At 55.4% G+C, this 24,738-nt stretch overlaps 1 protein-coding gene across 3 annotated transcripts in view; it reads left to right on the top strand.

Moving 5' to 3' along the window:
• Positions 1–24,738, top strand: part of WHRN (whirlin) — an 88,417-nt gene extending 63,679 nt beyond the window's left edge. For 2 of the 3 annotated variants that reach the window (XM_029203865.1, XM_029203863.1), the window contains 10 exons: positions 2,181–2,383; positions 3,469–3,505; positions 4,666–4,878; positions 5,696–5,905; positions 8,723–8,755; positions 19,028–19,099; positions 20,323–20,860; positions 22,757–22,935; positions 23,455–23,577; positions 23,866–24,738. In XM_029203865.1, coding sequence (XP_029059698.1) covers positions 2,181–2,383; positions 3,469–3,505; positions 4,666–4,878; positions 5,696–5,905; positions 8,723–8,755; positions 19,028–19,099; positions 20,323–20,860; positions 22,757–22,935; positions 23,455–23,577; positions 23,866–24,048 — 1,791 coding nt within the window. In that variant the 3' untranslated portion in view covers positions 24,049–24,738. The remainder of the gene's footprint in view (positions 1–2,180; positions 2,384–3,468; positions 3,506–4,665; positions 4,879–5,695; positions 5,906–8,722; positions 8,756–19,027; positions 19,100–20,322; positions 20,861–22,756; positions 22,936–23,454; positions 23,578–23,865) is intronic. The other variant, XM_029203864.1, reaches the window with a different exon arrangement.

Raw genomic sequence — 24,738 nt, 5'->3', positions numbered from 1 at the left:
CTATGTAAAGGGACAGACAAGGTTCTTGACATACAGTCAGCGTCTGGTTAAAAGTGGTTTGAAACTTGGGGCCCCAGGCTGGTGTCATGTGTTAGTCCCCACTGAACTGCAGCAGAGATGGTCCTGGAGCTAGGAATGGAGGGGCTGGTGTCTGACTCTTCATTCATTTGATGAATTTTTATTGCATTCCCACTGTGTGCCGGGCCTTGGGGACATAGCGTGGAGAGGCTGGTGGGAAAACCCAATTATAGCACAAAACGGAGCCCGCTGAGCAGCCTGCGAGCAGGATGTGATCTGTCTGGCTGTGCGTGGTGCCCCAGCTCAGAGGCTGGCACGCAGTAGGTGTGCAGGAAATGTTGAATGGGGTTGTGGAGGCAAAGATGCAGTGGGCCTTCTCTGAGCACATCAACGCTGGTGCAGAGGAGGGTCGGAAAGTCTGAATTTGTAACCACTTTCTGTTCTGGAAACTCCCCAACAGCAGGTGAGGAGTTAAAGAAAAGATGAGAAACTGGGGACCAGGGTTTCAGTTCTCAGCCTCATCACCACATCTTATTCTCTTTTTCTTCCAAATTCCCAATTGGCTCACCTTTTCCAAATTCTGCTTTGAAAAATGCTGGAAAACGCCCCTGGGGGTGACCATGTGCCATCAGCAGGCTGGGACGGGGGGAGAAGGAAAAGCAGCCAGGAATAATTGGCATTATGGGGACTTCCCTGGTGGTCCAGCGGTTAAGACTCCACGCTCCCAATGCAGGGGGCCCGGGTTTGATCCCTGGTCAGGGAACTAGATCCCACATGAGCGCTGCAACTAAGGAGCTGGTGAGCCGCAACTAAGGAGCCTGTGAGCCTCAACTAAGGAGCCTGCCTGCCACAACTAAAAGATCCCACACACGGCAATGAAGATCCAGTGTGCCGCAATTAAGACCCGGCTCAGCCAAATAAATAAATAAACACATATAAAAAATAAAAAATAATTGGCATTATGGGGCTGCCCTTCAAGGCCACGGTGGGCTTTGACCCTGGGCAGCCCCCTCTGGTCACCCATCGGTGAACAGAGGAAAAGCACCGAACCTCCGAGTTTAAACATGCTGCACGTCCTTCTGACATGTCCCAGGTCACATTGCAGCAGTTTCCCAGCCAACCTCTTCTGGTTTTGTCACATACTTATGTTTATTGGAAGGCTAGTGTTTTCTCTCTGTTTTTACTCCTTTCATTAAAAAAGATGTTCTTATATTACAAAATAAAACTGCCTTCTTTTTTAAAATTTATTTTATTTTATTTATTTTTGGCTGCATTGGGTCTTCATTGCTGCGTGCGGGCTTATCATTGCAGTGGCTTCTCTTGTTGCAGAGCACGGGCTCTAGGTGCGCGGGCTTCAGTAGTTGTGGCACGTGGGCTCCGTAGTTGTGGCACGTGGGCTCAGTAGTTGTGGCTCACAGGCTCTACAGTGCAGGCTCAGTAGTTGTGGCACACGGGCTTAGTTGCTCCGCAGCACGTGGGATCTTCCCAGACCAGGGGCTTGAACCCGTGTCCTCTGCATTGGCAGGCGGATTCTTAACCACTGCGCCACCAGGGAAGCCCCCGAACCGCCTTCTTGTCATAAGAATCCAAGCAATATATTATTCCTTTAATGGAAGGCTAGTTTTCTCATTTATTGCTTTTTTCTTGAGTAACTTAAAATGAGGTTTACACTTTAAGGTAATATAAGAATGCATGCTTGTAAAAAAATTTACAATGCTTGTAAAAAAATTTTAACAATGTAGAAGTGTGAAAGGAAAATGATGGAACTCTGCCTTCACACCTCATCCTACCCCCAATTCCAGCCCCCTCCAGGCCTCTGAAATGGCTTTTGTTTTCTAGATCAGGGGACCCTTGGGAATCTCATAGACACATCCCTCAAAGCCATTGCTAAGTTGAGGGGAGGTGGCCCTTTCCAGTGACAGGAACATGAGTTGAAGATCAGGATTGGATAGTTGGTTCTACCATTGATTTGCTGTGTGACCCTCAGGAATTCACATAACCTCTTCGAGCCTCCTGCTGTATGACCCGCATAGACTCTCTGAGGCTCGGTGACCTCCTTGGTAGGCTACCCAGGAGGAGAATTGGGATCGGGGCTCTGAAGCCCTGATGTTCGGTGTCCTGCAAACAGCCCAGGTGACTGTGTTGTGTTGTGGTCTTGGCAGGTTGGGGACCAGATTCTGGAGGTGAATGGGCAGAGCTTTCTCAACATCCTGCACGATGAAGCGGTCAGGTTGCTCAAGTCATCCCAGCACCTCATCCTGACAGTGAAGGATGTCGGGAGGCTGCCCCGTGCCCGAACCACCGTGGACAAGACCAAGTGGATTGCCAGTTCCCGGATCGGGGACACCGCCACAAACTCAATAGGGTGTGGCTGCCCTGCTCTCTCGCTCTGAGCCCCAGGACCCCAGGGCCGTTTCTGAAAGCCAGTAACAGCCCTTCCCACCTCTTCGCCATGCACCATGCCCTGACCTGTGAAGACTGCGCTGATTCCCAGAGCCTGTGGTCCCAGCCCCGGGGTCCCTCCCGTTTGCCGGGCAGGACCTCGAGCACATCCCTTGTCCCCTCCTGGCCTTGGTTTCCCTTGGAAAGCTGAGCCACAGGATCTGGCTCTCCCGTTCTTTATTTGCCCCCCAGCAAATCACATAACTTACTTTTTGGCCCTCAGTTGCTTTGTCTGAGGAGTGGGAATCATAACCCCAGCCCCCATCCCAGTTATGTGGTTGAGGATCCCATGCGTCACTTGGGTGAAAGGGCCTTGGGAGTCATAAAGTGAGATACAGTTGCCAGGTGGCTGTGCAGCTGCTAATAATGTAAAGTGTCACCTTTGGACTTCCATCAGAAGTCTCAGACTGGCTGGTGGCCCCCAAGCCAAACACACCCAGAGCATCTCTTTCTCCCTTCTTCCTCTCTTCCTTTCACCTGCACAGTATTATAATTTTAAAAAATTAGCTACCAACATTTAAAAGGTCATCTGGTTTCCCATGGAAAAAAACTGGATTTCTGGCTGCTTCTTGAAAATCAGGGATCCTGGCTGCTTGAGCCCCCGTTTTTTTGTGAAAATAGACTGGAACCAAGCTGCACCAGCGCATTGCACTTCAGCATCTCCAGTTGACCTCATCCCCACCCTCCCTAACGTTGGCCTGACCCCGAGGCCACGAGGCAGTTGCCATTTCGTCTCTCCTCTCCTTGTTACCTCCCTGGCCCCTGTAGGGTTGGAAACAACTCAGGAGGCCACCTTGCATGGTTTTAGAAATGCCATCCACGTGGTTGGTCAGGAGGACAGAAGCTGCCCGTCTGTCCAGGGGTTGATACTCCCTTGAGTGGCCCCGGCGAGTGCAGGCCAGAGTTCTCCCAAAGCTTTGCTCATCCCGCAGCAAAGCAGCCGTTCCCTTCCCCGTGCCTGTTTGAACTGCTCAGACATGAGGCTGAACATGCTTTCTTTCTTCATAGCTTTCCTGGGGATCTCACAGCAGAGGGGACCAACAAGGTAGGCTGCTCTCTGTCTGGGTGTCTTCAGCTTCTTCACAGCTCCCCATGCGGGGAGCTCTGGGCCTGGCAGTGTGGGCTGAGAGACTCACGGACACGATCTCATTTCATTTGGGCAGCCCGCTGACTGTCCATCCTCCAACCTACACACGTCTGTGAGTGCCACCGGGTTCTGGGTACTGCCCTGGACACCTGGGTTAACGGCACGAACAGAACAGATCAGGTGCCCACCCTGGTGGAGGTTATCCCCAGTGAAGGAGACACACATCAAAACAAAACAAAACTGCACATGTTTCTAATCACAAAAGACTTTCAGTGCCATGCAGGAAAGGTGCTGTGTCTGATGAGAGAGAATGACAGAGATACCTAGTTTAGATTGGGGGAGAGGCCAGAGGGAGAGGGCAAAGGCTCTCTGAGGTAGTGACACGGTGTCTGGGCCGTAAACTGAACGAGAAGTGGAGGTTAGTGAGATCAAAGTCTGGGCAGGAGCAGGAGAGGGATGACGTAGGCAGAGGGCACAGCATGTGCCAGAGCCCTGAGGCAGGTGCCACACTTGGCTTGTTGGTGGGAGAGCCAGATCACACAGGACTCAGTGGGTCGTGTCAGAGGTTTGCCTGCTAACCTAAAATGATAGGTTGCCTCTGAAGGGCTTAAACAGGGGAGCAAGGTGAGATCTGTGTTTTCCTCTCAGCAGCTCCGTGTAGGTGACAGAGAGAGGCAGAAAAGACAAGGAGGGAGACCGGATGGCGTCTTAGACACAGCTGACGGTGGCAGAGGCAGTGCCGGGAAGGGTGGAGTGTGTGGGTGCAGATCTGAGCTATGTTTTGGAAATAAAATTACTATTATCCCCATACCAAGAAAGATATTTCAACCTAGAGAGTAAAATGGGCACCATAATAATAATACTGCTTGACTCTGAATGGTCACGAGGCTCTGATGAGATAACACATGTAAACGTGCTACATGAGCCGTGAAGGCCCTTCGCAGCTGCACGAGGCCGCGTGCTCTGGGAACATACCGGTAACATCTGAAGCTTTCCCATGCGGGCCGAGACCTCAGAGGGACCCACCCCATCCCTCGGCAGGGGGTCGCTGGCTGGGCCTGGCCATTTGCCTCCAGAGCAGCTCCGAATTCCCAGGCCTCTGTCTTGCTGTCTTTCAGCTGGGGTTTTACAAGGGGCCGGCCGGCTCCCAGGTGACCCTGAGCAGCCTGGGGAACCAGACGCGGGTGCTGCTGGAGGCGCAGGCACGGCACCTGCTGAGCGCGCAGGAGCATGCCACCATGGCCTACTACCTGGAGGAGTACCGCGGCGGCAGCGTGTCCGTGGACGCCCTCGTCATGGCCCTGTTTGAGCTGCTCAACACCCATGCCAAGGTGACCCGCGCCTCCTCGGGCGAGGCGGGGCTGGGGGCGCCTGGCTTCAGCTCTCAGGGTCTCCGCATCCTTCCCTGCCGCCCTCTGTCCCCCACTCCTCTCCTGAGAGCCCACAAAGAGTCAGGCCCAAACTGAACCCCAGGCGGAGGCTGGTGACCGAGACAGACCCCGCCCCGGGGGAGGCCGCAGACTCCTGGGGAAACTGTCAGTTAAGGTCCCCTGTGATTGGGGCCCTAACGCAGCGGCTTGCCATGCTGAGTGTACATTCAGAGTCGTCTGGACTGCTCTTAAAGAGCGATGCTCGAGCCCCACCCCAGGCTGGCTGACCGCACACCTCTGTGGATGGGAGGCGGCCACCAGTAATTTTTACGAGCCCCCCAAGTGACTGTGCCGTGCTGCCCTCTTTGAGAACCCTGCTCTAGTGGAAGTCTGTTTGAGGTTCAAAAGCTGCACGGAGGAAGAAGTGATTAAATCCACTGGGAGTGGTTACATTTGGGAAGACTTAACAGAGGAAACGCAATTTGGAGAGGAGGGGGAAGGGACAGCCAGGGGCTTCCTGTTCAGGGACTTGCAGCCATACGTGCAGGCTGAGATGCTGAGGAGGAAGTGGTGAGATGGAGGCAGGGGTCAGATGATGCTGGGCCCGGCCTCCAGGCGAAGGTGCTTGGACTTTTCTCCTAGCACAGTGGGGAGCCACGAGGGTGAAGGAGGGGAGGCCAGTGGCCAGGTTTGCATGCGGGTCACTTGGGGTGGCAGTGGGCCGTCCCACCTGCTGGTGGAGCTCCCCACTGAGTGCCCGCCTTGTCCCTGCCTCCAGTTCTTGCTCCTGTCTGAGGTGAGAGGTACCATCTCCCCCCAAGACCTGGACCGCTTCGACCACCTGGTGCTGAGGCGGGAGATCGAGTCAATGAAGGCACGGCAGCCCCCCAGCCCTGTGGCCGGGGACACCTACTCCATGGTCTCCTGCAGCGACACAGGCTCATCCACGGGCAGCCACGGCACCTCCACCACTGTCAGCTCAGCCAGGGTGAGCTGCCCCTGCCCCGTCCCTGGCTTGCTGGCCAGCAGGGGCGTTAAGACCCATCCAGGTTCGAATCCCGGCACTGGGCGTCTGTGCTGGGATTCGAGCCCTTGCCAGCTCTTGCCTTTCCGAGCCTCAGTCTTTTCACCTGTGAAAACCTCCTAATGGTTGGGTGCCTGCTGCACGCCACGCATGGGCTCTAGGACACAACCGGTGAACAAGGCAGCTGTGGCCCTGCCTCAGGTGTCCAGAGTCTGGGGGATAGGATGCAGGCTCGGGGAGAAAGGTGAAAAACGCAGGTCAGGAGACAAATAGAAAAAATAATGCCAATCCATGCGAGGATGCCACGAGAGACCACACAGCGCAGTCGTGGTCGTGGTCGTGGTGACTGGGATCTTCCCTGAGACACACCCTCCTGATTCTCTGGAGCCCCAGAGCCCAGCCTGACTTTCTCCCAGACTCGCCAGCCCCTAGAAAAGCATCTGGTCCATCTCATGGTGTGACTCTGCCCCCAGCATGCTCAGAGGCAGATTAACCCCGGGAGGCCTTGGCAAGGAAAGGGCAGAGGAAATGCCTTATTATCCATCATGGGGAACAGCCAGTTATTAAGGTCCGTGCCTTGGGGAGAGCCGGAGCTGGAGGTCAGGAGAGCCAGCTTGGCCCCATCCTCTCCTTTCCTATCTGTCGGTCATTCAGCACCTCTCTGCTGCGGAAAGGGAGTAGGGAAGTCGAGTTCCTTAAACACCGTTACTCCCAGACACTGAACTGGGAGCTCTTACGGGTGGAATCTCTGTTAGACTGTGTTCGTTGTCCTGTTGGGGGAGCAGGAGGTCTGAGTGCAGTGACGTCCACCTGCAGACACAGGTGGTAAGTGGGCACAGGTGAGCTTGCAGCCACCAGGAAACAGCCCTGGAGCATGTGTGCCTTTCCCTTGGGGACTCCAGCTCCCAATATAGCTTTTTTTGTTTTTTTTTTAGCTCTGGGGATCTGAGTTTCTGGGGAAACTTCTACTCCTCTACCTCCTATCCCTACCATCCCAAGTCACCTTCATCCCCCAAGAGTCCTCGTCCTTCCTGGGGCGACCAGGAAGCTGCCACATATTCCTCCTGGCTCTGGACGCAGCTGCAGTGGAGGCGATGTCATGCTTCAGGATGAGCAGATCACTTCTGGGGCAGGGAGGAGGCTGCCTCCTGCCTGGGGCTGCATGTTTGGCTCTGATGTAGCACACAGGTGATGAGCTGGTTTCAGGCTGCGGGGGCCGTGGCCCGAGGGTTTATTTCTCTCTGGGTCCAACTCCACAGAGATTGGCGTGATGATGGCCATGTGTTGGCTTCACATCAGTCACTGCTCTAAAACTTGGAGGGTTGCCGACTCTAATTCTGGGATGGTCCCTTCAGAATCAGGGATGAGAAATCCAGTGGGTGGGATGGGGTGTGTTCTAACCTGGGAGGCAAGAGGTTTAGGTTAAATCACCTGAGGCCCTGGGTGGCCCTGGCCACGGCAGCCCGAGGCCCTGATGGCAGGCCAGGCTGCAGCACTAAGACGCCTCAAGGCAACTGTTATACCCAGGAAGGGCTCTGGGCAGGGGTCCTGGCCCCAGCTCAGCACTGGCTTCCCATGACCCTGTCCCAGCCCGGGGGTCTCTCCTGCACCTGGGGAGCGCTGACCCTGGCCATCTGAGCCCCAGCTGTGGCAGTTGACCCTGCCCTGCCGGAGAGACCCTCTCTGTGTATTGGAGCGCCCTGGGAAAGGCAGACTTCAGAAAGGCCACAGGAGGATTTTGAGCAGGGAGTTTATGGGACAGATGGAAGGGGTCTCCCAGCTTCTGAAGTGGGAATAACCATGAGTCTGAGACCCACTGGATAGCTCGGGCATGTCAGATCAGGGCTAACCAAGACCAGGGCGAGCCCTTGGAGGTGGGTACTAAGAGAACATCGTACAGGCAGGAGAGGCAACGTGGAAAGGCTGCCTCCATCCGCAGTGGCTCCATCTCCCTCCTCGCGTTGGGGCAGCCATGCTGCTTTCTGCAGCTGGTTGGGAGGAGTAAAGGATGAGTAACATCCCAGACGTGCTGCCCACAGCCCGAGGGCAGAGGAAACCTCTGTTCTTCCTGACCTGTCCCAGCCTGGCCGGAAAAACCACCCTGTATCCGGGGCCTTGCAGGCACTTGGTGGCTTCTGGAAAGCACTGGGCTGAGGACCTGCCACTGCCCCTCCAAACTTCATCCCCCCTGGGTGCTCTCCACATGCACAGCCCAGGGCTCCAGTTTGCAGACGCTGAGCTTCTCTGCCACCACGGGGCCTGGGCCTCCCTGAAATCTGGGTCTTCTCTGATCGAGGCTTCTGAACAGGGTCCTCCTTCAGCTCTGCCTTTCAGTTGCAGGTGTGACCTTGGACAAGTCACTTCCCTTTGCTTAGCCTCAGTTTTCCCATCTGCCAAGTGGGAATAATGACCCTAGCCTCAACTGCTAGAGAGCCCCAGGATTGCCTCCAGGGGCATGACCATCTCCTGAAGGCCCTTTTTAAGGACACGTGTCATTTCTGCAGAGCAGTGAGGAACCCCTGGTTTCCTTCAAGGAGGCAGTTAGAACGAGGCCATGCTGATTGTAGCAGTGGGGTTTCCTCACCCCTTCTTTATTCTTGCCCACAGCATCCCAAGTAAAGAAAAAAGGGACTTGGAGAATCCCTTTGTTTATTTTGCCTTTGTGTGTGTGTGGCGGGGGGGGGGGGGGTGTTTGGGAAGGGGGTTTGCTGTGCCCACTCCATCCCTAATATTTATTTGATGTATTTTTCTTTTTGCCTTTTGCCCACCCTTCCTCCCCAGGAACGGCTGCTGTGGCTTATAGACCTGATGGAGGTACCGTCCTTCCTGCCAAGTGGGGCTGTGGGAGTGCCTTAGCTGGGGCAGAGGCAGGGGGCTGTGGTCCTTCCCCTCACCTCCTTACACCCGCACCCAGCCCTGGTGGGGAGCTGGGCTTCTTCGGGGTGCTGTCTCTCCTGTTTGCCAGTTCATCAGGTTTTTCAGGCTCTGGAGTGAGAATGCCCTCTGTTCAAATCCCAGCTCTGCCACTTCCTTGCTGTGTGACCTCAAGAAGTAGTTTCACCTCTCTGAGCTCAGTTTTATAAAATGAGGATGATAATTTCTGTGCCGTGGAGCTGTTGAGAGACCTCTCGGCCTTCACGTATGCCACACTCCAGACAATCTGTCTGTCTGGAGTGTTCTCCTTCCCACGTCACATGGCCTGGCTAGCTCCTGTGTGTGCTTCAGCCCTTAGCTCACATGCCACCTCTTCCAAGCAGACTTCCCTGATCCTCTCAAGGAGGGTGACTTTGAGCCTCTGGCTCCTTCAGCCCCTTGGGCTTCTTGCTGTTATGGCTCTTGTGTCATTATATTCCAATAATTTGTACAAGACTGGCTGGTTACCCGCCTTGACTGTGGGCTGCTTGAGGGCAACAACTGTGTCTGGAGTTACCATCAAATCCCTAGTGCTCAGCATAGAGCCTGGTCCATATTAATAATTTGGGCCTTTATAATAGTGGCTGGCATTTGTCAAGCATCTCCATGACACTATGATAATTCTTTCCAACTGTATCTTCTTTGACCCGCCCAGTGACTAGGTGTGGCAAGTACTGCTATGATCCTCATTTTACAGAGAAGAAAACTGAGGCTTAGAGAGAAGTGACTTGTTCAAGATTGCTCAGCTAGTGAACAGTGGAATGTGGATTCAAACCCAGGCCTGCTTACGTCTGAGCTGGTGCTGTTAACACTGCTAAGAGAAGCAGCTCACCAGATGCTTGCTAGGCATTATCTATCTATCTATCTATCATCTATCTATCTATCTATCTATCTATCTATCTACCTATCTATCTCCTCTCTCCCTCTTTCTCTTCCTTCTGTTCTGTTACCAAATATCAACTGAGTGATTGCTATGTGCTATATCCAGTTCTAGGTGCTGGGAATACAGTGGTGAAAGAAATACAAAGAAATTCTTTCCATTATGGAATTTAGGGTAGAGCAGGAATGACAGACTAAACCACATAAATAACTGAAATGCACGGTATGTTACGTGGTAAAAAGTGCTAAGGAGAAAAATGAAACAGGAAAGGGGACTTGGGGAAGGTGTGGCATGGTCAGGAAGTGACGCCTGCGTAAGATCTGAAAAAGGTGAGGAAGATGGCCCTGCCCACAGCTGGGGAAGAGTGTTTCCAGCAGAGGGAACAGCGAATGTAAAGGCCCTAAGGTGGGAGCAGGTCTGGAGTGTCTGAGCAAAGTCCGGAAGCCATGAGGCTGGAGCAGTAAGCAAGGGGAAGGGCAGTGGTGGATTATGTGCTGAGGACTTTGACCGCGTCTGAGTGAGATGGGAGCCGTTGGCAGGTTAGAGCAGGGGCTGCCATGATCTGACTTAGTTCACCAGGATGCCGCTGATTGTTGAGAACAGATGGGGATGGGTTTGAACCAAGAACAGGTTCATTCCCAGGAAGGGCCTGGGGAGGTCGTGCAGCCTGAGCTGCTAAGAGACGTGATGACGGGCTCTGCAGGCGCCAGCTCTTCCTGCTGCCTGGTCAGCCCTGGCCTCAGTGTCTCCTGGGAACACCCTCCCTCCACACCCACAGCAGGTCTCAGACTGGACACCCCATGCTGCCTGCATGCGGAGCCAAGGACAGAAGCCTCCTCCTGGAAGCCCCTCTGTGCAGGAATGCAGGGCACCAGGCCCATCCGGGGAGTCAGGAGCCCACACCCTTCCTCCTCTCTGCCCCCACCACGCAGTGCACCCTCAGGAAAGCCCCTCACTCACCGTCAGCCTCAGTCTCCCCATCGGTACGATGCAGGCAGACCCCCAAGTCTCCTCCAACTCTGAGAGTCCTCTTGTCAGGAGATTCTGGAAAATATTCCAGGGGAGGCACGGCAAGGAATGGCAGCCCTGTGTTCCCACCACTTATCTGTGTATTTGAACAAGGGCTGCATCATTCCTCCTGAGAGAGAGCTTAAAATAATTCATTTGCTGCTAAGTGCCAGGCACTGGTCTGCAACACCACCATGTATTAGTGAGCTTTTGCTGCAGGGATGCTGAGTAACAAACATGCCCCACAATCTGGATGGACAACAACCAAAAACATTTCTTGCTCATGGCCAAAATCCCTTCCCTCGTGGAGCACGCGTGCTTTTCACATCTCCATTAAAATGTCCGCCACGTTGCTTTAACCTCTGCCTGAGTGTCTTCCCCAGGACACAGGGGAAGCTGGTGGGGTCAGACAGGGACCTCATTTTTCTCCTGTCTGTGTCCCCATTGCCAGCCCAGGGCTTGGCACAGAGCAGAGTTCAAGGAAATGTGAAGCAGAAACCGAAATGAAACCTCATTCCCTGGCCACCCAGGATCATCTTCTAACGTTCCAGCCTCCTGGACAGTTACCTCCCACATCGTAGGAAAATGTCCTCTGCTCTGGCGTTCAGACGGGCAAGTGGGCAGGCAGCTGGCTCTTGTGACCCACATGCCGCAGACGGATGCCCCATTTCCATTTAACCCAAATTCCCTAGATCGTGCTGCATGGTTATCAATCCCAGGTTAAACGTGGCTAATTCTGCAGCCATTTTCCCTCAAACCAGACACAATCGATCAAAGGAAATCAGATGCAGCCTTCCCCCTTCAACAAATTGTGTTTATTTTCCATTTGTCTAATAGAGAGTCAGCCCTGAGAATTTTTGGCTGCCTCCAAACGGTATCATTCCCCTCCCATAAAGATGTCGGCCAGGAGAGCTGCGTGAAAGAAGAAAGGCCTACCCGACATTTCTTGAATTCCTCATCTAGTGTGAGCAGGCCTGTGGCAGAGGGGCTTAAGTGCACAAGCTCTGGAATCCCACACACCAGGGTTGGCTCTCCCAACTAGTAGCCCTGTCACCTTGGGCAGGCGACTTAAGCTTTTGGAGCCTCAGTTTCTGCATCTGTACAGTGGGCTGATAAGGCCGCCTATCTACAGGTTGTTGTGGAGATTGAGTGAGAGTAGGGGTGGACTTACAGGTATGGACTATATAGGAGCCCATTCTGTTGATACTCTAAAGGCTGGCAAAGGGCACGGCAGAGGAAAAGGGGCTGAAAGGCCAAAGCCAGCCTTGTACCCATGGAGCAGATGCTACTGAGGTCGGGGTGGCAGTGGAACTTGCCCTGGCCTTACCCACAGCCCTCTTCCTCCTGGATTTGAGAGATTTTGCACTCTAGGCCTCTCATGTACCTGGAAAGGGGGTCCCCAGGCTTGCTAAAGGGTGCTGGAGGTGGCGCCCCTGCCTCTAAAGGCCATTGCCGTCTCCCCTGCAGTAAGGTGAGAAGGGGGTGCAGGGCGTGGCTGTCAGCACTTGGCAGTGTCAGCCTCCTCCCCATGGCCTCCTTGCCTTCCTCTTCATCCGGGGCCAAAAGAGGGCGGAGGCGCTCAGGCCTGTGTCAGACACCTACAGCTGCAGAGACCCCTGACTGTCAAGGCAGCTCTTTCCAGAAACAGGGAGCAAACGATGAGAGGTACACATCCCACCTGCTGCATCTGCCTCTGGTCCAACCCGGGTGAGTTTAGGAGTCCTCTTCTGGGCAAGTTCTTCCCTAGCGGGGGAGCAGGAAGGAGCCCATCTATTTACTCAGTCAGTCTGCCGCTCCTTGTTTATGTGGCAAGCATTCGCTCAGCACCTCCCGCATGCAGGCTCTGAGCGGGGCACTGGTAGCCGGGAACAAGGGACAACAGCGCCCACCCTCACGAAGCTTAGCAAGGGCAGTGAGGACGGCAGCCTCGAATCAAATCATCTCCATAATTCACACTTTGATAAGTGGGTCGGAGGGTGGTGCGAGAGCATAGAACCATAGTTTCACCGGAGGCACTAGTGACCCTCAGGGCGGCTGCAGCTTCGCCTCAGCCGGTGTCTGAAATAAGGACCATTCCTCCTAGTGCTTTGAGGAGCATTCTCCTCCCTGTGTGGGGACTTGCGAGTGCTGGAAGCTGTTTCCACCAAATAGAAAGAAGTCCATGGAGGTCAGAGCCTGCTGGAACATGACCAGCCCCTGCTCCCCTCAGGGCCCAGGTTTGCCCGGCTATAACCTAGGAGAGCTGGACTAAACACTGACGTAGGACTGTAGGGGGGGGGGGGCTTCACCTTTTCTGTGCCGCGGACCCTTCTGGCAAGCTGGCAAAGCCCTGGGACCTGTTCTCAGGGTAACAGTTTTAAATGTTTAAAACGGAAACACACAGGATTACAAAGGAAACAAATCAGATGATGAAATGCCTTTTTCAAATATGGAAACAAATGGTAAAACGCGTGCTTCTTTATCATCACGCCCAGTACCAAGGTCTGACAGCAGGTCGGTAACAGCTGTAATTGTCAGGCCGTGATGAGCATAAATGGGACTTCGCAGCCTCCGCCACGTGCTACGAAAGATCCGTGACAGTGTCACAGGCGCTGCTGATTCTGCTGGGCTGTGTTGCCTCCGTTCATAAGGGAAGGAGACGCTACATTTCGGTTAGAGGTTAATGAAAATAAAAGATGCAGGGTTTTCCCCCAGCCAGGTTCACCGGCTTCTGACTCCTTCCTGGAGCCCTGCTTTCCAGTGCCTGTCCTACGGGCTCTTCTGTCCCTGACCTGGAGATTCTGGGTCACCCTCTCTGTCCACTGAATGACGTCCTTTTCCTAAGACCATTGGGAGGGAGATGCATGGAGGCAGAAGGAAGCACGGGCTGTGCTGGGGCAAGGCAGTAACACCCGCCTCTCGGGAGGGCCTTGTGCACCATCTTCCCGGGGGCTTTTCTGCTTCTGTGGTTTGGTGGCCAAACATGGTAGCAGGAGTGGACAAGCTGCTAAAAGGCCCAGTGCCAGTTCCCATGGCCTCAGCCTCGCCAGCGAGTGCAGGTTCCAGCCCTCTGTGTTGAGGATTGTTTCTCTCGCTGTCCTATCCTTTGCCCTCCCCTCCAGCTTCCAGACTTCCACCCAAGCCCCGGCTCGGAGAGGCTGGGACTGCAGGATCTGTCTCCACCAGCACGGCCATCACCCCAGGGTCTGGCCACTTGATCCTTTTGGACCCCCAGACCTGTCCCCTTCACTCTGGGCAGCCCCCTGCCCCCCAGGAACACCAGGACTTTCTGGCTCTGCCGGCTGCGACAAGCTCCTCTTCCCCAGCTCTGGAGAGGCTACCACCTCTTGCTGTTCTCTCAAGTTCCCTTCCTCTTTCTCCCCTTGCTCTCCTCTTCTTGGTCTTTTCTCCCCAGCCTTCTCCCTTCTCTTTTTCCCTCTTATTCTCACTCCTCCCTCTCTAGTTTCTGTCTCTCCCGCTGTCCTCTTCCTCTCAGCAGCCTCCACTGCCGACCTTCCAGAAGCCTTTATGACTCTGTGCCTCAGTTTGCCCATTGACAGAAAGGGGAGGGCACTCCCAGCCTCAGGCCGCTGGTGCATTCTGGGGTGGAGGTGGGGGGAGCCTGTAGTCCAGACATCAGAGTAAAGAAGCAAGAAGAATGAAGCGCTGAAAATAGCACCTTTATGTAAGAGCCCTCCCATTGTAATGAGAGGGTGGGGGCAGAGGAGACCCGGAACTGGGCTGTAGAGAGGGGAGAGAAAGAGGGGAGGGGAGGGCTTCATTTTGCTGAGGTGGCACCCAGGCCACGCACGGCCTTACGGCCTCCCTGTCCAGGATCACGAGTCCATCTGGCAGAGGCAAGCACAGGTGATTGCCCCTTATGATTTCATTTCATTTTCTCCCCACAGTTCCCTCAAACCAGTCCCTGGGGTATCTGAGCCCTGACTGGGCAAACTCAGATGAAAAGGAGTTCTCTTTGAAAGGAAGGGGATTTTCTGAACCGCCACAGATTTGAGAAGGAAGGAGACGGGGGAGCAAGGGCAGCAGGTCTTGAGGGCATCCTGGCTCTCATGGGAAGTAGTCTGGATAACAGACTCAGACCTTGAATAGGGTTCAGCTTCCTGCTCTGTCCTTGCTGTGTGACCTTGGGCAGGTGGCCTCCCCTCTCTGAGCCTCAGTCACCTCAGCTGTAGAATTGATGAAGGGTCCCACCCGGCAGGATTAATTGAGCCGCCAGGTTTACACCCTTAGCTAGTCTCTGGCCTCAGTGGGTGCGGGAGTAGGGCAGCCCAAGCAGCTGGGGCTGAGGGGAGTGGGGAGGAGGCTAGGACGCACGGGCTCCATCATGAGCTCCGACCTTGATCCTCCTCGAAGGCTGTTCCAGAAGCGTTTCTGCTGACGCATCCCCCGCGTTCTTAGCCTGCTGTCTGCATCTATTTCAGACGCACAGGGAACATGGCTCGGGGACTCGGGGCTCCTGAGCGTCTGGATTCAGCAGATGGAGTCTGGCAGGGCTGGGCTCCAGCCCGTCTGCCGTTCGCTCCACTTCAGGCCTTCCTCCCAGGGCCGGATGTCTGTCCCTGATCCACTCTCACCCTCCCACCTCTCCATCCCTCCTTCCATCTTGGCTCCAGGATGCCACTAACAGCAGGGAATGACTGGGGCCAGGGGCCAGCGATGGCTGCTTCCTCTCTTGTTTCAGAGAGGGTCCTCCTGGGGCCCTTTGACGGGCTTTGGGGTCACCCTGACGCGGGTTAGAAAACTGATCTGCTGTAGAATGGCCCTATGGCCTTGGACAAGTCACTGCCTTCTCTGAGCTTAAGTGTAAAAGACGTGAGCGGGGACAGTCGGAGTGCTTGCCTTGCAGGGTCGTTGGGAGAATCAATGAGATCATGTAAGGAAAACATCCAGCAGGGGTCTGGCATGCAGTAGGCCCTCCACAGTTTGGAGTTCTCCGATGTCCTCTCTAAGAGAAAGTCACGCCCTCCCTGTAGCGCTCGGCAAAACATGCTTGAGTTGCCAGGATCGGGACCCTTCCTTGCCCCCTCCCATGGGCCCTATTACAACACCAGCCCCATCAGTGATCCCGAACAAGAGTTTGTGGGCAGCTCCTTCATGCCTGGCCCTCTGCTGGGTGTTGGGGACACAGTGGCCTGCTCACCTTTTACCCCCATGAGCTTTCCTCGTAAGTCAAGGCTGCCTGATAAATGCTTGTTGATCAACTAAATGAATATTCAAAGCTCCTGATGTGCCAGAACAGGACAGAATCCCATGGCTTCTGTCCAACCGTGGACTGTCATCTAAGCCCCCAGGGTGCCTACAAGGTGAATTTGGGGGGCAGGTGGCAGTGGCTAGCTACATTTGAGGTGATGGAGGCCCCTCTCGTCTTTGGTGTAGGCACCTTCCAGGTCCATGACCCCCTTGGGGCATCCTGCTGAGGCCAAGGCAGTAACTGCCGAGTCTTGGGAAGTCACTGCACGTAACCTGCCTCGCCATTCACCTTCATCCTACATGGTCTGTGTCGCCCAGCTGGACCGTTTCCTGGGAGCACTGGACTCATTACACTTTTGGAGGAGGGGGGCGGTATGTGAAAGGATTACTGCTTCTTTCCATCAGGGTGCTGACATGGGCCAGGGCATGTTGTGTAGCCATTTGGTTCCTAGGGCAGATTTGCAAGATTCCAGGCTTCTGATAACCTCCCCTCTTATACTGTGCCAGGCTCTGTTCTGGGCATCTTTCAGGCGTCAATGCATCAGCTCCATGAGGGAGGAACTGCTGTTTACCCATGTTAAAGATGAGGACACTGAGGCACACAGCAGTTCAGTGGTTTGCCCAGCGTCACTCACCTGTGAGTAGCAGAGCTGGGTGCGACCTCCGAAAAGCCAGAACCACTAATCAGTGTGCGAAAGAGCAGCCTCCCCTCCTCAAGGATCCCCCCATCCTTGCATCACCAAAGCTGTCGGGGCGTCTTCCCGTGAGGTGGTGCGCGGGAGACAGTGCTGGAGAGAGCGGGAGAGGTCAGGAAGCTGAGGTTTGCATGTAAGCCTCAGCTTTGTTGATAAAACAAGGCAGTTGTCCTGGCCTGACGTTGCCCCAGAGGCTTCACGGGACCAGATGAGGAGCCCTGGGTGAGAAAGGCTCAGGGCCGGGTGGGCGGGGCATCTTGTAGGTTGGTGGATTCCCATGGCTGACCACGTGCCCTGTGCCCACCCAGAATGTTCAAGGCTTCAGGAGGTTCATTTGAGATGGGGGTCAGTGTGGAGTGACTTGGTAGCCTCTGCCCTAGGGGTATGGGGTCAGGGGGCTCCTCCCACCCACCTGCTGCCTTCACCCTCATTCAAGCCACCGTTACTGCTCTCCGTGACCTACCGTAGCCACCTTGCTCAATTCTTTGCCTGCTCGGGCCTCCTCCCTGTGACAGCCAGGGTCACTGATTAATTCATTCACCCATTGATTCATTCGCGGATTAATTTGCTTAGTAAATATTTACCAAGCAGCCACTATCCTGAACACTGAGGATAGAGTAGGGACTAGGTAGTCACAAGTCCTGCCTTTGAGGAGTTATCCTAGGGGGGAGACAAACAATAAGCAAATCAATAGTATCCGATCAGGTGGTGATAAATCTTATACAGGAAAACAAAGCAGGGTCAAGGGTTAGACAGAGGTGGTATGGGGGCGTTGGAGAGGGGCGCTGTTTGAAAACAGGGCTGGTCAGGGAAGGCCTCACTAAGGTCAGAACTAAACAAAGTGAGAGGGTGAGCCAGGAGTGTAGTGCAGGCAGAGCAGTGAGTGCAAAGGCCCTGAGGCAGGAACCATCCCATCCTGTTGGAAGAGTAGCAAGAAAGGGCCCAGTCACCAGGCACAGTGAAGGCAGAGTTTGGAATTTCCTCTGTGTAAAATGGAAAGACCCTGGAGGGATTATGTGCTGGGGAGAGACACTGTCTGATTTACCTTTCAAGATTACATCATGGCTGCTGGGTGAATAATAGTGATCAGTGCAAAGGAGGAAAATAAAGCAGGGCAGGGGTGGGGGTTGTGATTTTAGGTGGGGTTGTCAGCATGGACCTTTCTGAGGAGGTGATATTTGAGTAAGGTCTTGAAGGAGGTGAGCAAACAGATCACGCCTTGTGGGTAGTCCTGGGGAAGCATGTTCCAGACAGAAGGAACAGCCAGTATAAAATGTAAAGGCCCTGACATGCCTGCATGGCTCTAGCGTGGCTGGAGAGGAAGTAAGCAAAGGGGATCTTCTTAGGAGGCAAACCTGACCACATCTCCATGGTGACCCACTGCCCTCAGGCTTAGGTCTAAGCAGCTCTTGACTCATGTGGAACCACCCGAAGATTCTCAAGCATCCTCTATCCTTCCTGCTTAATGCACACCCCTCCCTCTGAAACACCCATCATTCCTTCCTTTGCCCAGCTTTAAGCCGTGCTCGCTCCTTCAGGAAGCCTTCCCGGATGACCCCTCCTCACCCTGTGCAATCTCCTCCTTGCTTATTTGTGTCCACCCCACTCTCTCTAAGCTATTGAAGGCAGGGGCGGTGTCTCACGTCCTCTGTGTCCCCAGGCCCTCGGTCTGGAGCACTGAGACTGCTCAGTATCGGTCGCTGAACTTGAGAGTTGAGCCGGGTGATGGTCGAGGAGGCTCCTTGCCATCCTGGGCCCGGTGAGGTGGAGAGAAGTGGCTCTGCTGATCCCTCAGGAGCCCAGCTTAGAGAGGAGCACTGCTGGGCGTCCCGGGGTAGCTGGAGATGGCAGCTCAGTGTCACCTGAGGGAGCGTTAGGCTTCCGGTGAGGCAGGAAAGGAAGAAATGAGCATCTTTGCAAAATAAGCTCCATTGAAACCGTAACCCTCTCCCCCTTCCCCCACAGCACAAAACCATTAAAAGAGAGAGACTTTCCCCATCCGCCTCTCAAATGCATCTTGCTACTTTCACACCTCCCTGGGATCCTGATGGGAGCAGTGGAGAGAGAACCCTTGGGTTTTGGAGGCATTGAGAGTGTTGAGCACAGGCTGAGCTATAGGAAATCCCAGTCCAGGCCAGAGCCATGCCACAGCATGGGCACGTAGTTCAGGAGAGGCCTGGAAAGTCTCCAAGAAATTGACATCCTTGAAATTGATTTCCAAATGAAATCGACATTAATTTTAATGTGTAAAGTAAATTCCCACGGAGTGGGGCAGGTCAGGAGGAACTTAAACCACAGAACAAAGGTGCCTCAGGGCATGTAGGTTTGGTGTCCTAGAGAGCAAAGTGGTTTTTCCCTCTCAGTTTGTATTTGCTCACATGGCTTTCTTTTCTGTTCTAGAACACTCTGGACCTGGAGGAGACTGGGGAGGCCGTCCAGGGCAATATGAACACCCTCTCAGACGTTTCCCTGGTAAGACCCTCTCTGGCCCTTTCATTGTGTTTTGCCCTCCCGGGTGTGCCTGAGACCCTGGGGGCTGGCTCCCTGGTGAGAGCCACAGGGAGGAGACAGAGGCCCTCAGCTGTGAGCTCTCAGCTAGTTCCGGGGGTTTTAGGCAGGGCTGTCAGGCTATTTGACTTTGGTGTTACTTTTGATGTGTTATCTGAACGTTGTCATAGCAAGTACTGAAGCATGAAGTGTGTGGCGAGAGCTCCTCAAGGAGGCCCTGTGATTGCACTGGAAAAGGGAGTTAAACGTGACCTCATGCCCACGCGCGCGCACCAGCAGTCTGGGTAGCGTTGCCTTGTGATCTGACCCACGTAACTCTTGAATGTCCTGGGCTTTGGAGCCAGACTGCCTGGGCTAAAATCCCACCCTCTGCCACTGACTGTGTGACTTTGGGCAAGTTTCTTAACTTCTCTGTGCCTCGGTTTTCCCATCTGTAAAAATGGGGGTAATAATAGTGTACTACCCCATAAGTTTGTGGCAAGGAGTAAATTAATTAAAATAAGTAAAGAATTTGGAACAGTGCCCACAAGGCCATCAGAGCTGTGCCAGTTTTGGATGCTGGCATAGGGAGGGGAGCATAGTGATGACAGGATCTGCCACTCACCAAGCACCTGCCGGGTCACAGGCCCCTTGCTAATGCATTACACACTCTGCTCCTCACCCCCGCCACGACTCTGCTGGGTAGGTGCAGTTTTCCCCGTTGCCCAGAGGTGCACTCAGAGAGGTGCTGTGTCTTGCCCAGGGCCACACAGCTCCCCAGCCCATGTCTGTCCACCTTCTACCCACTCTCTCCCATCAGTCCTGTCACACCTCCTGTCTCCAGAAGCTATGATAATCCCTTAAAAAGAAAAGCCAAAGAAAGGCCTTTTTTGTTTTCCATCTCTGCATCCTGCATCTAATTAAGTCCCGTGCCCTGTGACAAGCCCTGGCTAATGCCAAGAACGTCAGTTCCCAAAGGTAATGATGCCATCCCCAGAGACGCCCGCCAAGATCCCGATGCCTATCAGCTGCTGAGATGCAGGGAGAAGTTTTCCACTCGGGTGTTGCATTATTCAGAGCAGCGTGGCCAAGAGCTGATAGAGCACGGACGGAATTGCAGCCAGGGCCTGGTGCACTGGGGCGCTCAGGTCTCCCCGCTAACAGGCACGATGGGCTCTGACTCCTACTCCTGTTGGGTCTTTTGGCAGGATGATGTCAAGTCCACCTCCAAGGGACTGCCTAGCTACAAGCCACCGCCTCCCCCATCACCTTTGCCCCAAAGCCACGACCACCTGATCACCCAGACGAGGAAGCCAGGCAGAGAGGACCTCCAGCCGCCTTCCTCCGCGTCTTCCCACGCGGGCATCATCTTCTCTGCTCCGCGGAACCGCAGCCCGCCGGCGGGCACCTCCCCCGCCCCAGAGGCCTCCTCAGCACAGGACTCGCTCTCCTCCCCCATCTACGCCTCCATCTCCCCGGCCAACCCCGGCTCCAAGAGGCCGCTGGACGCCCATCTGGCCCTGGTCAACCAGCACCCCATTGGCCCCTTCCCGCGGGTCCAGTCACCCCCTCACCTGAAAAGCCCCCCTGCAGAGGCCACGCTGGCGGGGGGCAGCCTTCCACCACCCTCCCCCTCCGGCCACCCAGACCAGACGGGCACGAACCAGCACTTTGTCATGGTGGAGGTGCACCGCCCAGACAGCGAGCCCGACGTGAATGAAGTGAGGGCGCTGCCCCAGACACGCAGTGAGTACCGCAGACCCTGGCGGGCTGGGCTCAGGGTGCTGCTGTGTCATCTTAGGGGCTCCCTGTCCCCCCTACGTTGACCTGCCCATCAACACAGCCAAGGTGGGACCAGATGCTCACCCAGTGAGGGGCCTTCGAGCCCAGGCCTGCCCCCTCAGGGTCAGGGGGGCCAGGGAACAGGGTCCCGAGCCCAAGCCCACACTGAGGGGCTTTGGAGGCAGAGGCGGGAATGTGAGTCCCCGCTCTGCCATTACTGGCTGTGTGACTGTGGACCGGCTGCCATGCTTTCCCATCGGGGACTGGAGATAACAGTGATAGTCCTGCCAGGTGGCTGTGAGGGTCGGGCTCCTCCTCCAGGGGCCCCAGACCTGGTCATCCTGCACTCACCTACAAGTCTCCCCAAGAAGACTGAGCCTGTTCAGGGCAGGGGTGGCTTCTGTGATCTCTGTCCCCCAGTGCCAGGCACAGAGCAGGTGCTGGGGGACAGGTGGGCATTGAAATTGCAGTCTCTGGACCCCTGGAGGTCTCCTGACCTGGGGCTGCAGGGTCAGAGTGCGGGCTCGACCTTCCAGACACCTGGGAGGCCAGCCCAAGGCCACATGCCCTGAGCTTCCAGAGGTTGTCCAGCTGGGGAGGTGGCAGGAATGGCAGAGCTGGCTTTCCGCTCGGTAAGGCTGAGCCCTCCGCAGGCCCTGGACCCCCTCCCTCCTAGTGAGTTGGGTACGTTTTGTTGGATTCTGCTGCCATCTTGTGGCGAAGGTGATGCGCGGGGCATCCTTGGCCAGGGAAGGTGGCCAGCCAGGTCAGGGGACGTTTACTGAGCACCTGCTGTATGCAAGCAGCGAGCAGGCTAGGATGCAGAATGCGGGGTCCCTGCATTCAGTAGCTCACTGACGGAAGGCAGCTAAGGGAAGAGCAGGCAGGATGCGGTGAGAGAAACCTGAGCTATCACAGATGGATCACTCTAGACCTGGCACTGAGCCGGACACACGTGATAATAAAGCTAACAGGTGTACAGCACTCTCTGTGTGCCAGAAACACTGTTCTAGGGACCCTGCTGATATTAGTAACTCATCTAATCCTCTCAACAGCTCTGTGAGGCTGGACTGTTATTATCCCCATTTTACAGATGAAGAAACTGAGACACAGAATGTAATTGTGGAGCCAGGCAATCTAGCATAAGCCTGTTCTCTTGGCTGCTTCACCCAACACATCGTGTCTATTAGTCTTTATGATAACCCCATGGGATAGGCATCGCCGCTCCTGGGTTAGAACAAGAACATGGAGGCTCAGAGAGGCTGTGTAACTCGCCCAGGATTGCACAGCTGGTCAGAGAGGATTCAAACCCCACCTGTCAGACTCCAGAGTGTCTCGATCTCAGGGGCCAAGCTGTTACACACATAGTGAAGCGGCTTCGGTTTGACTGTTAAACCAGAGGGCGTGTGCCCATCACTCAGCCCAGGCCAGGTGGGGTCAGCAGGGGCACAGACCAAGCATGGCAGACCTTCCTTTTTTTTCCCGAGAGGCTTGGAATTTAATTTTTGTGTGAAATCTCCTAATTCGAATGTGTTGGCCCTTCATTAAAAGTTGACAACACTGTGAGAGTTAAAAGAAACAAAACAAAATAAAGCAAAACAAAGCCCGTATCTGTGGGCTGGGTTTGCCTCCTAAGCTCTGTTTTAATCATTATGCCAGGGGCAGTCAAAGCGGACGTCCTGGAAGTGGTGGCCTTGGGGCCAGGCCCAGTTGGAAGGGCAGGTCTCAGTAGGTGGGAGGGTGGCAGGGAGTCTCTGCCCAGAGAATCCCCAGCCTTCCAGCCTGCCGCTCAGCCTCCAGGAAGCCCTCACCAGCCCCGGCTGTAAACCATGCCTCTCCTCCTGTCCGCACTCCCGGCAGCCTCCACACTGTCCCAGCTCTCGGACAGCGGGCAGACCCTGAGTGAGGACAGTGGCGTGGACGCCGGCGAGGCAGAAGCCAGCGCCCCGGGCCGAGGCAGACAGGTGGTGTCCACCAAGAGTAGGAGTAGCAAGGAGACGCCTCGGAACGAGAGGACCACCGAGGGGGCCGCCAAACCGGTGAGCGAGGAGCCGGGGGTGCAGAGGGGGAGGGGGAGGCCGGCCCCAGGTGAAGAACAGGACGTCCTGAGCAGGGTTCAACTTGACTAGTAACCACAGGGGAGGTAGTGAGTCCCCCGTCACTGGAGGGGGGATGTGGGTGTCTGGAAAGACCGCTGTATTCAGAGTCTGAAGGCCCTCCCTTGGCCACTGACACAGACAAGCCACGTGCTCAAGGTGGGTCTCAAGGATCTTCAAGCCCAGTTCTGACATGATGTGGTGGCGAGGCAGTCAGGCTGCATTCAAGTCCTGGCGTCACTCCCAGGCGGCCTTGGGCCAGCCCCTTAAGCTCCCGAGCCTCAGAATTAGGGAGCTGAGAACCCCAAGTGCTGTGCTTAGTGCTGGCGCACTGCAGGCTCCCGACACGGGGCTGGAGTCTGCACCCTGCTGACCCAGAGGCCTGTCACGGCTGGTCCAGCCCCCAGGCCAGGCCTGTCCACCCAGGAGGCCTGTCACTGGTTTCCTTTCTCACACCTGCAGCCCGGACTCCTGGAACCCACCTCCACCCTGGTCCGCGTGAAGAAAAGTGCAGCCACCCTGGGCATCGCCATCGAGGGCGGCGCCAACACCCGCCAGCCCCTGCCTAGGATCGTCACGATTCAGGTACGTCCCCACGGACCTGCCTGACCGTGTCTCCCTACCTCTGAAGGTCCCCCTCTCAGCATCCCCAGGGGTTTGCCATGCCCAGAGATGCCCCAGCACCCAAGGGCAGACCCAGGCTCATACCGCCTTTGCTCTCGCTGAGCCACAGTTTTCCTAATCAGGGCAGCGGACACCAGATTGTGGCTACCTGGTTGGCGGTGGCAGGCCTACCCTGGTGGGTGGTCAAGGCCAGGCTGGCCTAGCCCTCAGGCACCCCATGTGCTCACGCGCTGTGTCTCACTCCTGCAGCGAGGCGGCTCAGCCCACAACTGCGGGCAGCTCAAGGTGGGCCACGTGATCCTGGAAGTGAACGGGGTGACGCTTCGGGGCAAGGAGCATCGCGAGGCCGCGCGCATCATCGCAGAGGCCTTCAAGAGCAAGGAGCGTGACTACATCGACTTTCTGGTCACCGAGTTCAATGTGATGCTCTAGGGGCCAAGGCCCGAGGGCCTCCCACCGCTGCCCAGCCCCTGGCCCTGGTCCTTCCTCCCTCCTGGCACTATTGAGCTCCTTCAGGGGCCGGGGCTGCATGGCCAGGGTAGCAGGAAGACATCCCTCCACTCCTTCCTGGCCCACTGGACCAGAACTGGGAAAAAACAGCTGGGCAAGGCAAACAGAAGGTCAGGTCGGGGTCTGGTGCAATGCCCAGTACACAGTAAGCACTCAGTATAAGCATGAGACCTCAGGAAGGGAAGAAACTAAGGGGAAGGGCAGAGCGCCTGTGTCTTCACCTGAGGCCTCCCAGGGCCTGGAACTCTGGGTTGCGTGGAGGCCCTGCTGCTCCCCGGCCAGCTAGGACCTGGCCCATCCCCAGATGCCCGAGCTTTTGTCTGGAGTGAAGTGACATGAGAATCCGTAGACGCAGCCCCCAGCCAGGGCAGCATCTTGCAGGACCTTCAGTGCCACAAATAAGTATCGAGCACCCCCCCATTCACACCCCGTTCCTCCTAGCTCCTCATTCTCCATAGTATTTATTATTTATTTCCATCCCACACCCCTGGGTACCCCAGGACCCCAGCTTCCCACCACACCCCTAGCCTATCCCAGAGGCCTTGCAGGTGACCAGCGTCGTCAGTGTATTTATATACAGAGCTTATGACTTTAATTTTTCAATAAAGAGAT

Source organism: Monodon monoceros, unplaced genomic scaffold, assembly GCF_005190385.1.
Source record: "Monodon monoceros isolate NGI ecotype Baffin Bay Population unplaced genomic scaffold, NGI_Narwhal_1 Super_Scaffold_5, whole genome shotgun sequence".
In the NCBI taxonomy this organism is placed as follows: domain Eukaryota; kingdom Metazoa; phylum Chordata; class Mammalia; order Artiodactyla; family Monodontidae; genus Monodon; species Monodon monoceros.
Note: the sequence above shows the minus strand (reverse complement) of the source record. Positions and strands in the feature narration are given on the sequence as shown.